Source organism: Brienomyrus brachyistius, chromosome 13 (assembly GCF_023856365.1).
Source record: "Brienomyrus brachyistius isolate T26 chromosome 13, BBRACH_0.4, whole genome shotgun sequence".
Classification (NCBI taxonomy): Eukaryota; Metazoa; Chordata; class Actinopteri; order Osteoglossiformes; family Mormyridae; genus Brienomyrus; species Brienomyrus brachyistius.
Genome location: NC_064545.1, coordinates 8,415,385 through 8,427,315, shown reverse-complemented (window position 1 = coordinate 8,427,315; position 11,931 = coordinate 8,415,385). Strand labels below are relative to the sequence as shown.

At 45.2% G+C, this 11,931-nt stretch overlaps 1 protein-coding gene across 4 annotated transcripts in view; it reads left to right on the top strand.

Moving 5' to 3' along the window:
• The first annotated feature begins 3,858 nt into the window (after nt 1-3,858).
• LOC125706462 (potassium voltage-gated channel subfamily C member 1) overlaps nt 3,859-11,931 on the top strand; it is a 39,967-nt gene continuing 31,894 nt past the window's right edge. For all 4 annotated transcript variants that reach the window (XM_048973172.1, XM_048973173.1, XM_048973174.1 and 1 more), the window contains exons 1-2: nt 3,859-4,532; nt 4,863-5,497. In XM_048973172.1, coding sequence (XP_048829129.1) covers nt 4,928-5,497 — 570 coding nt within the window. In that variant the 5' untranslated portion in view covers nt 3,859-4,532; nt 4,863-4,927. The remainder of the gene's footprint in view (nt 4,533-4,862; nt 5,498-11,931) is intronic.

The following is an 11,931-nucleotide window of genomic DNA, read 5'->3' as shown; positions in this document are numbered from 1 at the left end:
GTGGGTTTTTAGGATGACCTCTCAGTCAGCCAATAATGAAGCACTGATTCTCAACTCCAGTCCTTGGAATCCACTGTTATTGGCTGATTGAGAGGCCATCCCAAAAACCCGCACCGGCCCTCCATGGATCAGGTTCCCTACCTCTGAGCTAGCAAGTACAATAAGAATATCATAGCTATAGCTAGTTAGTTAGCGGAACATGCTGCTTCGGCATCTCCTTAATGAGAAACATATTTATTTAATATATAGTGTAGCGACTGTTTGTGGCCAACAGAGGGTCCCCAAACTCCAGGGGCCTCATGCAAATGCGTGGTCTGAGTGTTGGTTGATACCACCCACTCCATGGGCCATATCGTGGGGGGCGCTTGGCAAACTTGGGAACCATGCGGGACCCCAAAGTCCAGGGTTGCATTTTAATCCCAGTCCAGCCCTGATGCACCCTAAGCTTTAAAGTCTGCTCCCTTTGCAGAGGAACAAGAGACCCCCAGTGGCAGGCTGGATACGCGCAAACATGAATGCATTTAGTCGATTTACCAAACACACTTGCATGCAAATGCACACACATTAACATAAATTACAAAATAAAGACATTAGCCTTGATAGGGAGCACAACTTGATGTCCTCTATGATAAATACAGACGCTCCTCGACTTATGAACTTTCAACTTACGAACTTTCAGACATACGAACGAAGTGGACTGTAAGTCCAAACTGTGTTCCTTTGGCTCCCGTTTACTGTCCACATCATTATTTTTTTTCTGCCTGCCAATCCCGCCTAGTACGACTTCTGTCCGCTAGTTCCCCCGCACAGCAGCGTAGCGTGCGTACTCCCAGCATCCTAGTTCTTTGTATTTGCGTATACCCTTAAAATGATGTTGAATAACGACTTACGAACATTTCAAGTTATGAACGGCCGTTCGGAACGTATCTCGTTCATAAGTAGAGGAGCGTCTGTACAGTCATAAACTCTAAATCAACGAGAAATGTCCGTGAACTAAAAGGAACTGCAAAGACACAGAACGTGGAAGGGACACTCTTCTGACTGAACCTTCAAACATCAGGGGAAAGGTCTGAGAAGCAGGTTCAATTGACAGAGTAAACATCTGAGAATTAACCTCTTTTACTTTGAATAAAATGTTTTAACTCATAACAGAAGATTTGTGGTTAAAGTTAAGTGTCTTCATTTTCTACACTTTCTTGCGGTGTCCCTCGAGACTGTATTCTGGGACCTGTTTTGGGTCATGCTTCCTTTGGGTCCGCAATACTGCATTAATTTCCATTGTTATGAGATGTATAACTTTATGTGTCAATAAATCCTAGTGATGTTTCTTCAAGCATATATTAATGATGATAAGATGTTAACTCGGCCAAAACAGAGATTTTAGTCATTGGGGCACAACATTTTACCTGTAGCAATAAAACCTGTTTCCAGGAATTCAGAATAAGTCAGTACCAAATGGCAAATTACCTTCAAGAAGCAAAATGTGACAGGGTATTGCTTCCATTTTAGCTAAGCTTCACTGGTTAACATTTTAATACGGAATCAATTTCAAGATAATAATAATTATTATTATTGTTATTATTATCATTATTATTATTATTTATTATTATTATTATTATTATTATTATTATTATTATTATTATATTAATTGTATCTATTGTTAATTGACAATTTTATGTTTCTTTGTCACTGTTTCGAAACGTAAGGATTTTAAACCAGGCTAGAGACTGACTAATCGTTTCGCTTTCTTCCACAGGGTGCCGCTATTGCTCTAAATTACAATTTTATGTCTGGTAAGTTCATTCTTTTACGAATAGCGCAACCAAAATGGAAACTCATTTTCTTTGCATTCCCTAGAGACTACCCCGTAACAGCGACGGATAATTGGACCTTTTGGGATTCTGCTGAAAGCTGACGTATCCTGATAATAGGATGTTGCAAATCTTAGGTAGAATGCCTTTTTTTTAATAAGATTTTAACAAGAAGGAATACAATACCGTAGATATATACAACCAGATTCCATTAATTTCACCATTATGAGACCCAAATTACTACATGATACATGATTACTCAATATTGCTGTACAATTCCAATCCCATGTTACTTTGAAATGATACTTCTAAACATTATGCAAGAATAACAACAAACAAATCAAGTTATTTTATGGAAGCCTGAACGCAATGAATGATTTTTAAAGGAGATTGTTGTGCACGTGATGGCTAGATCCCGATAATCTGGGGAAGATCATTGACCCTTTCGAAGCTGACTCACTCCGAGTCCACAGGACGTCTGGATGGGCGGACACAGTCCGCGCGCGCATAGGTGTATAGGGCTTCCCTCCCACTACATCCAGGCATCCCTCACTGTTCGAGGCATTGCAGATTCTGCTCTGTTGCCATGGAAATTGAAGCTAAAATTCAGAGCTCTGCCTATGCAAACGTAGTTCCTCTAGTAAGTATTCAAGTGATCTGACTGTGCACTGCAGTAAATAATTAACTACCCAAAATTCGCGCGGATCTCCTTTAAACGTATTCATAACCATTTTCATTAATACGTGTTTTGGTGCACGTTAACAAATCTTTCCGACTCACACATTTCTCCAATAAACTGATTTCAAATGCAGTTATTATAATTAAGATCATAGCAAATGATGAATTTATTCAAAGGAACCCACACACAATTTAATTGAAATCAATAGACTATTTTCAGAACGGCATGCTCTACGTTATGCCTTGTCTGAAGGTTCCATAGTAATTATGGGTCTTATCATCTGGTTATTAATTTGTTGCTGATGTTGTATCATACCATCCCAAAATCAGTTTAACATAGCGGAAGGCTCGTTTCACTCGGTTGGTATTCTGCAAATTACATCTCTCTGCATGAATGTAAGCAGGTCACTAGGATTTGGGATATACGAAACAGCTTGATTTACCGGGGATTAATGAAGCGCTTCTACTTAGTTGTCTTCTTTACCACTGCACTATGTACTGTGTAACTAAATATAGACCTAAATTGTGGAGTCGGCGAAAATACAAAGTAGTAAAGTATAAAAAATAAACATTTTTAAACTGTCCGATTTATTTTAAACCTTACTGTAACTTATCAATGTACCTGCTTTGTAGGCCAAGCCCATAATTAGGGTATGGCATAACACGGTATAATAAATGAATGAATTGGGACTGACCCGACTGTAATTCTGCACGCTCTCATTCGGGGAGAACATCGTATTATAAGTTTAATCGCCTGCTTTTACCTTGAGTAATTAGGTCTACTTTGCTAATTCTAACTTAATTATGAAACACATATGACCTTGGGGGATTGGCAGTGGACGGCTCCGATTAAAATCGCAGTTAATTATATTTCTCCCTGTAACGGGACGATCAGTTTATAATATCCCGCAAACCAACTTAAATCTTTCGCGTCCCTTTATGGTTTTGAATAACTTTAGTCCAGAGTAATCTTAATGTGACTAATTTTACAAAGTCATTGATGGCGAGATCCCTTTGCAGTGTCACCCTTCTGTAATATGGAGGCTGCATATACAGTCTGATATTGTGAGCTGGTTAAGATGCAGACTTTCGTTTTGTGTTTGAAAAAAGGAAGCAACAATTAACTATAGTGTTATACACATCAGCAAGCAATCCTCCTGTGCGCAGTCATTTAATGGAAGACACTGGGTACAGCAGCCTATAACACGTTATGCTAAGAGGCTGCTGTTTATTTATGATTTTTATCCATGGATCGCATAATCCCTGGCATATAATGTGGTATTAATGGCCCCCGCGCTTCAAAAAACTGACACGATTAAGACGTGGACCCCTAAATCAATTAAGCAAAGACGCCTGCGCATCAGGCAGAGTAAAGCTGCACTTCTGCCGGAGTGACAGGCTTGTGATAGTGGACAGGCGCGGAGAGACGGTGGTAGCGGGGGGCATCGCATCGCAATAAGAGGCAGGGTGCGGCTTTTTAGCGTCTTTAAGTGTGCGTGTGAATGTATGTGCATGTTTGAATGAGCGTGTGTCGAGAAGGTGGAGGGAGCTCATCGATAAAGGAGCGCATCCTCTCTTATACGGCATCATCCATCTCAGAGGAAGCGTACCGTCAAACGAACACTGGCACAAGCAATGCCGACGCCGATCAGCTCCGACCCATCGCCGGCTTTAGGCGCTACAACTGGGGGCTGAGAGCAGTATTGATCCACCTAAAAATAAATGAATTGATAAAAAAAAAGTAACCAACGCGGATCGATGTCAAACATTCTCCTGTAGCCGCCGCTGTCCCTGAGAGCTGATCGGGGGAAGGACAAAGGGATATAAGTGTCTCATTTCCGAAAAAAAGGGAGGACAGCTTGAAAGGAACAGGGCTGGGTATAAAGCAGAAGGAGATTAGCGGCGCTGTCCCTCCAGCACCACGGCTGTCACCTTGCTGTCACAGAAAGTCACCGGCGGCAATTATTCCCGGATACCGGATTTAATCTAAACCAACGGGGCACCTGCATTTTATCCGGCTTCGGAGTGGTATTTTTGTTACGGGTGAATATTGCTTGTTCCTTATCGGTTTCTAATACCTGTTTTCAGTGTTTATGGTGCAGATACAAGCTGTTATTCTATAACACATAGAGTTTAATAGTCGTTTATGTGTGAAATCCTGGGTTCGAAGAAAATAGTCTATTATTATTATTATTATTATTATTATTACTATTATTATTATTATTATTATTATTATGCTGTTGTTGTCGGTGGTGGTTTTGTTGTTATTATTGTTGTTGGTGGTGGTTGTGCCGTTTCATCGCTCCTGTAATCTCAGCCCAATCTCCCCCCTCTTTCTCATCTCCTTCCTACGCGCACACATGCGCCCCCCAGGGCTCCCCATCGCTTTATCGCTGTGATGCCCGCACCTTGCACATGAGACATGCCTAAGGGACGCGATGGGCCAAGGCGACGACAACGATCGCATCGTGATAAACGTGGGAGGGACGCGGCACCAGACTTACCGCAGCACCCTGCGCACGCTGCCCGGCACCCGGCTCGCCTGGCTCGCCGAACCCGACGCCCACAGCCACTTTGACTATGACCCCAAGGTGGATGAGTTCTTCTTCGACCGGCACCCGGGCGTTTTTGCGCACATCCTCAACTACTACCGGACCGGCAAGCTGCACTGCCCGGCCGATGTATGCGGACCACTATACGAGGAGGAGTTGGCGTTTTGGGGCATCGACGAGACGGACGTGGAGCCATGCTGCTGGATGACTTACCGGCAGCACCGAGACGCCGAGGAGGCGCTGGACAGCTTTGGCGGAGGGGCCCCCGACATATGCAACGACGAGGGGGACGCAGACGGCATGGGGGATCCAGGGGATGGCGACGAGGAGCTGGAGATGACCAGACGGCTGGCGTTGGGGGACTCGCCCGACGCCAGGTCCATGGGACTGTGGCGGCGTTGGCAGCGGCGCGTGTGGGCGCTCTTTGAAGACCCTTACTCCTCCAAATATGCAAGGGTGAGTGCAAAGTGGCAATGGTCCGGCCATTGAATCTTATGCTTTTGATCCTTCTAGGATGTTTCAATGCACCTGTTGGGGAAATGGTTTTAAGATATTCTCTGGTATTCATAAGGATGTCATATATATATATATTATCTTAAATGAAATGCGCCTGGGGGTGGGGGTGACTGCCCCGTGCGTGTGCCGAAGATATGAAGGAGGGGGGATCTCACACACCAACCTGTTACTTTTGGCTTGTCAGCTCGTCGGCAAACCTCGTCATTTTAATCCACGAAACGTCTGTGAAAAGGAAAGTGAGAGAGCATTTATTATTAAGTTATTTACAGATTGTGGTGTGAGACGTGGCCGGGAAGAATATGGAAAGCTTTAGCGGTTTGTGGGAATGATTAATGTAACGAGCGTACCGATGTTTTGCTCATTAGAGCGATGTTGTAGAGTAATAACAGCGAGACGAAAGCACTCTACACTAAATGAAAAGTATTCATTCTGACATCTTCGCTATCGATTTCTGCTAATCTAGTAAAAGGACGCCACATACACAGACGGAAATTAAGCCAAGTTAGGAGACAAAACCATGAAAGACTAAACAGAACTGTGAGTAATGGGATGTAATCCATGTTAGAACCTTTTCAGGATTCTGGAGCCCCACAAAACGAGCAAGGGCTCTGTTAGAGGACCACATTCTTAGTATTAATTACTTCGTAATTAACAACCTTATTTTTATGGCAGGCGGAGGGGGGGTGGGGGGCTAAAAGTAAGTATTGGACAGGAGACATCCATAGGCAATTGGGATGCTACAGGAGATGATGCTAGTCTACACGATACTACTGTAGGAGGACGCTCGCAAAACCCTGCCCTACACCAAAGCTATGAGGAATCTGATCTGTGATGGACGCCTTGTTCTTGGCTAGATGAGATTGTTTCCTTACTGTGCCCATGGAGGATGATGCTGTCTCACTGCTGACAGAGAATCTCCAACAGGTGCTTCAGATCTCCTGGAGGAGAACATGTATACATCACATCGACAGTCACATCCAACTTTTCCCTTCTAAGCTTTAGTTTTAAAAGGGATTTAAGATTAAGTTCTGATGTAGCTGAGTGCTAAGATCAGGAATGGTGAAAGTAATGATGAAAGGTATTGAAAACCTATGTATCTAAATGGCTTGATGTATGCCGAGGTGCTCATGGGTAATGGCGAGTGGGGTGTTGGGGTTTGCGGTTGGTGATGACAGGTGCACAGGCTCTGCCTATCGCCACGCTCCCTGTAAACGAACCTGGACGAATCAGTGCCTGGATTTGAGGCGATGATCATCGATTGGTTGTTTGTGCCAAAAAAGAAAACTGCATGTATAAATAAAGTGGTGTCATTAGCATTGGGTTGCATCTCCAGCAGGTCCTCACCCACCCCACCCCCCCATCACTGCACATGTCACATGTGTCTGTCCCAGTGATCTGAGCACTTCATAAGCAGGTGACAGGTGAAATCAGGTGTGTAGGTGGCAGAGTGGGGGGCAGGTGCGAATCACTGGCTTACGCAGGGAGATCATCTCAGTTTGCCTGCACATTCTCAGTCCTCGTACAGCACTGTGCCAGGCCTTTCCGGGGGGGGGGAGTGTAAATGACCTGCCTGAGAGCAGCACTGCAGCATGACCCCCCCCCTTCCATCTATAGCAAAGACCACATGCAGTCTGAGCCACTACAGGTCACCCAACCCCACGATTAAGGTTTCAGCACAGATTGATTTCCTTTCTGAGTGACAAGCCTTGGATGGGTGACGATCTTTGGGCATTTTATTGCTGTAATGAAATAATATATGTTTTTGATTATCTTATAGTACCTGGTTACCATCATAGCCTTAGATTTGATGTTGTTTTCTTCAGTGGGTCTTGGGGAATATGTTTCCATGGCAACCATTCTAGCTCTAGCACGAAGCTAATTAATGGCATTGCTCGTCAGTGGGCGTTTCCAGACTCGCTCCACAGACCAGGTCAGCTTTTTTTCCTCAGAAAACTATAATAAGAAATTTTCGGAGGCTCTCGGCTTATATCCGGCGGTCCGTGGCTTCTTCCGGAAATGTCTGAAACTGCAAGGAGCGTCGTCTGCTGGTGTCTAAATGGAGAAACGCTACACCAGTGTTCTCACAGTGCTCTCCACATCAAAGGCTGCAGCCAGATTGTGGTCTGTTTGCATGTCATGTGGCACTAAGAAAGGGTGCAGTGTTAAGTTGTTGGGGGGGGGGGGCATGTTGACACCCTTCCCCTGTACCTGATCCCCTGTAATTTTCAATGGGTTTGTAATAGCAGTGAAATAGCAGGCTATAATGAACGTAGACACAGGACATAGGTTTCATATCACGTACTGTTGTGATCCGTGTGACGGGCGAGCAAGCAGGGAGCGGGGAAGCAGGCTCAGGCAGACGGGAATCTAAAAGTAATGGGTTTATTTAGGGAAAACTACTAGACAGGAATCACTCGGCTGACGAAGACACGAAACTGAAATGACGGATCTGGGGAAACAGACTAGATCGCCGACGATAACACACAGAACAAATGGCAGGTAACGTAGGACAGCTGGCAAACGTAGGGATGCCACACGAGGTGAGGAAGGTGGGCGTGGCTTGTGAGAGGGCTGGACAGCGGGACGTTACATGCATCATGTTGTATGCAGTATATACACAGTATAAGGCATCACAGCAGAGTCTACTTGTGGATGGAGGTTACAATACTTTAACTTGCCATTTTACTGTGATGTAAATGGTTAGCGAAGTATACAGGGACGCCCGTCTGCTCCCTGGTGCCAGGCTGTGTGTGTTATCAGTGAATATTCTGCAAGTCCGCAAAGTGACGTCACTTGTGAAGTTTTTCCATTAGTGGACGTCATGGAAATAAAACTTGTCATTAATAATGGCACGAGATTAGCATCCATCTTAAGCGTGAAGCAGGCTTTCCACGAGTCAGTAGGGCTCAGTACCCAAATAGCATGTCCTTCGTATCTATTCATTCTCAGATTCTGTTTCTATTGCAGTTTTGCAAAATTACCACAAAAACCACTATCAAGAGAATATAAACACTTTCTGGTGATATTTTCAGGGGTTTTTTTTCCGTTTCCATTAACGGTTTTTCAGTTTGCATATTCAAAATGCAGAAAACCCAGGCGAGCAGAAACGGCCCCTGCCTCTGAGGGCTTCCTCCTCCCTCTGCCTTGCCGTCGCTGCAGTGGCACTGAGCTGGCAGATTAGCTTAAACACGGGCTCTGCTTCCTGGTGCACTGAGAGCTTTCGTGTTTTAGGCACGGCTGACTTATCAGCTGAGACTTCAGGAGCAACCAACCGAGTCTCGAGTTGGACCCCCCCACCCCCCCCCCTCCCCCCCCCCCCCCTCCCCACACACAACATCAGGGCCTAGTCACTCGCTGTCGTGTGCGGGAACCAGCAGGGGAGCCCTGATCTACTTCTCAGCAGGTATTAATCCACAACACACGTAGCTCACAGAAGACTAGTGCTCCCAACATGGACCCCCCCTCTGTGGCATGTGAAGAGCCCCCAAGAAAGCAGCGCAGATTGGCCACACCCCCTCAGCCCCCCCCCCAGCCGAGGAGGAGGGGTCATGCCGGTAGTCCACACAGATGCTGGGGCTTCATCACAAACGTCACCGCGGCAACCGGCCGCACACAGAATGGCCTGCCTGATCACGTGACCAAAGAGTCCGTCATTAATAGAGCGGTACTGTTACAGTGATAGTCAGCTAGTTAATCAACGAATCTGTCTACCATACAGTGAATCAGCTGGTCAGCAATGTCCCCTTTTTTAGCAAAACTGAACAATGTGCAAATGAATTATACATTCAATTATAATCTAATGAATTATATCACATTAAACTCTGGTATATTGGAGTAAATTACTCCCCATTAGGTGGAATTTGGTTCAGCTTGGAGTTGAGGGATGGTATCTAGCAGATGCAAGTGGAATAAACCTCAGATGATGATCCATCCATGGTGCTTCAGGGACATAGATCAAGCAGGACTGATGCAGGATGATTAGAAGGACTCAGTGGAACATCTCCTTCTGGATTCAGTAGATTTAAAGGGAATTCAGGGCAGGAAGAGTGAGTTCTCCTCTCTTGGTTCTACCTGCACATTGAGCCAGTAACTGAGCAGCCAACACAGCGAGACCTAAACGAGGATTTCCAGTAGGTTCACTGCAATACAGAGGTCACCCGTGACCCAGGTGAAGTGATTTAAATTCCAACCTTTATACCATTTTATTAATTTTTTTGTTCGAGTTCCTTTCGCAGAAATGGCTGCATAGCTAGGCTACGTGGACACAGGCAACTCTGCAGTCTGACAGCATGTGTAAAAATCCCACGTCTTTGAGGAGAAGTCCAAGAAAATCGCCTTGAAGCTGAATCAGCAGAGCTGAAGCTGCGAGAACACAAACTTACCGAGGAAATGAGCGAGAATGCGCCGAGATTCTGCCCTCTGCTCAGAAACATGTTTTTTCTTAAAGTACATTTAAAAAAAAAAAAAAGCAAAAATAAAAAATTTAAGGAATAGAGACACCAAAACATATGGTCTAGTAATTAGGCTGTAGTAATTAAATATTTTTACTAACGATGCTTTATTAAGACTTATTCTTCTAGACTAACAGGTGTGACTTTTCTGCTCAGCGTACCGGGGTTCTAAGGTCACCGGAGCTGAAGTGTTGCCGGGTTCCGTGCAGATCCTAACACCTGGTCGCACAGCGTCTTCCCCTCTGTAGTTGGTACAGGAACCTTGTTGGTAAAGCAGCAGTGGATGAACCACGTGTACCCATGCGTGGGATGATGCATATGTTGGGGACAGGTCCTTGGTAAAGGTCAGGACAGCAGGTATAGGGCACTACCAGCAACTGAGATGGAGGTTCACAGGGTCACTGTTAATAGGCGATGGTGTCTACCTGTGTACAAGATGTTAAGCACTTTTCTCCAGAGCAGCTATTGTGTGAGTGGAACACCGTGACTAGAGGTCTCCTATAAATTGCTGGCACTTTGACCCCTCCCCTTCCCCCCCCCCCCCCCCCCCGTGTCTCAAAATCAGGCCCACTATGACCTGCAGCTTCTGCAAGAGGTTCCAGCAAAACATGCACATCTGGCCGAAAACAGTGCTCTGTAACAGGCATACAATGATAGGAGCAGCCATTATGGAAATGCCTCGTCTCATATATAAATAATACAGTTTCTGAGGGATGTGTGGAAGGATTGCGCCTTCCTCGGCATGTGTGCAGAACCATCCAATGAAGAATAAGAATGTCCTCCTTCAGAAAAAGCTTGACATGCCTTCTTTATTAGCCATACAGATCAACTTCAAAAGGCTCATGCTGAATTTTAAATAATAAGGATCTAAACGTACAACCTTACTATCCATGACTACAAGGGACTGTACATTTAGTTACCTAAAATAAAACTAAACATTTAACTAAACGTGAAATTACAACACTGCCTTTGCTCGGCTAAAACTGCAGCATTTTCAGAAGGGTTCAAGCTGCAGGACTTGCTCCGTGTCTCTTAGATCCAGGAACAAAATTAAAGCCCGCAGTAGCTACCTTGGTTTTGCAGAAACCTTTGTCCAGAGTAACGTACAAGGGCGGAAAATCAGCATCCAGCACCCAGGGAGCAGTTAGAATCAAGGGATGTGCTCAAGGGGCCAACGGTGGTGTGATTACTCTGCTCACCAAGGGATTTGAACCCATGACCTTCCAGAGACAGGTACAGCTCCTTAGCATACTGAGCTACACACTGCATGCCAGCTGAGCTCCATCTGGACTCTCTTTTAGGTCCCTGTAAAAGGCAAGAGAATCTTAAGCTTCTTTATTAAAAACACACTGTTTCCTTCAAATAGTGCATGTCAGCTATATGTGAAATCTGTCAGCTCCCATATCCCCCCGGACCTTGCAAAGCCAGGAGTCTCCAGATTTCCGCTGCCATCCGCCGTTCCATCTCTATAGGATGTTGTGAGAGGTGTTTTGCTGCCAAAAAAAAAAAGTTGTCAGTGTCCTTGCTTTGTCGTGATCGTTACTGGCCTGCGGACGGCCTGCCGTCTGGGCTCCCGGGTGAGACGGGGCTGGAACCCGGCCGAGCATCAGGAAGCGCTGCCCTCTATCATCAGGTCATCTTGTCAGATGGCTTAAGAAACACCATAATGCTGCATCTTAGGAAGTCCCTGGCTTACAGCAGGGAGAAGCTGCAGAAGGAAATGCCTGTAGGTTCCCATAATGAGGAGATACTGTACCTGGATGTCCATGTGAACATCTCCGTCAATAAAGACTGCAGCCAGAACATGGTCTGTTTGCAGGTCTCGGTAGTGAACTTAGTAGTGAGGTCATATGATTAATTTTATCTCACTGCCAGGACTCAGAGGACTCCAGCACAGTACTCGGTGAACCCCATGATGTACTT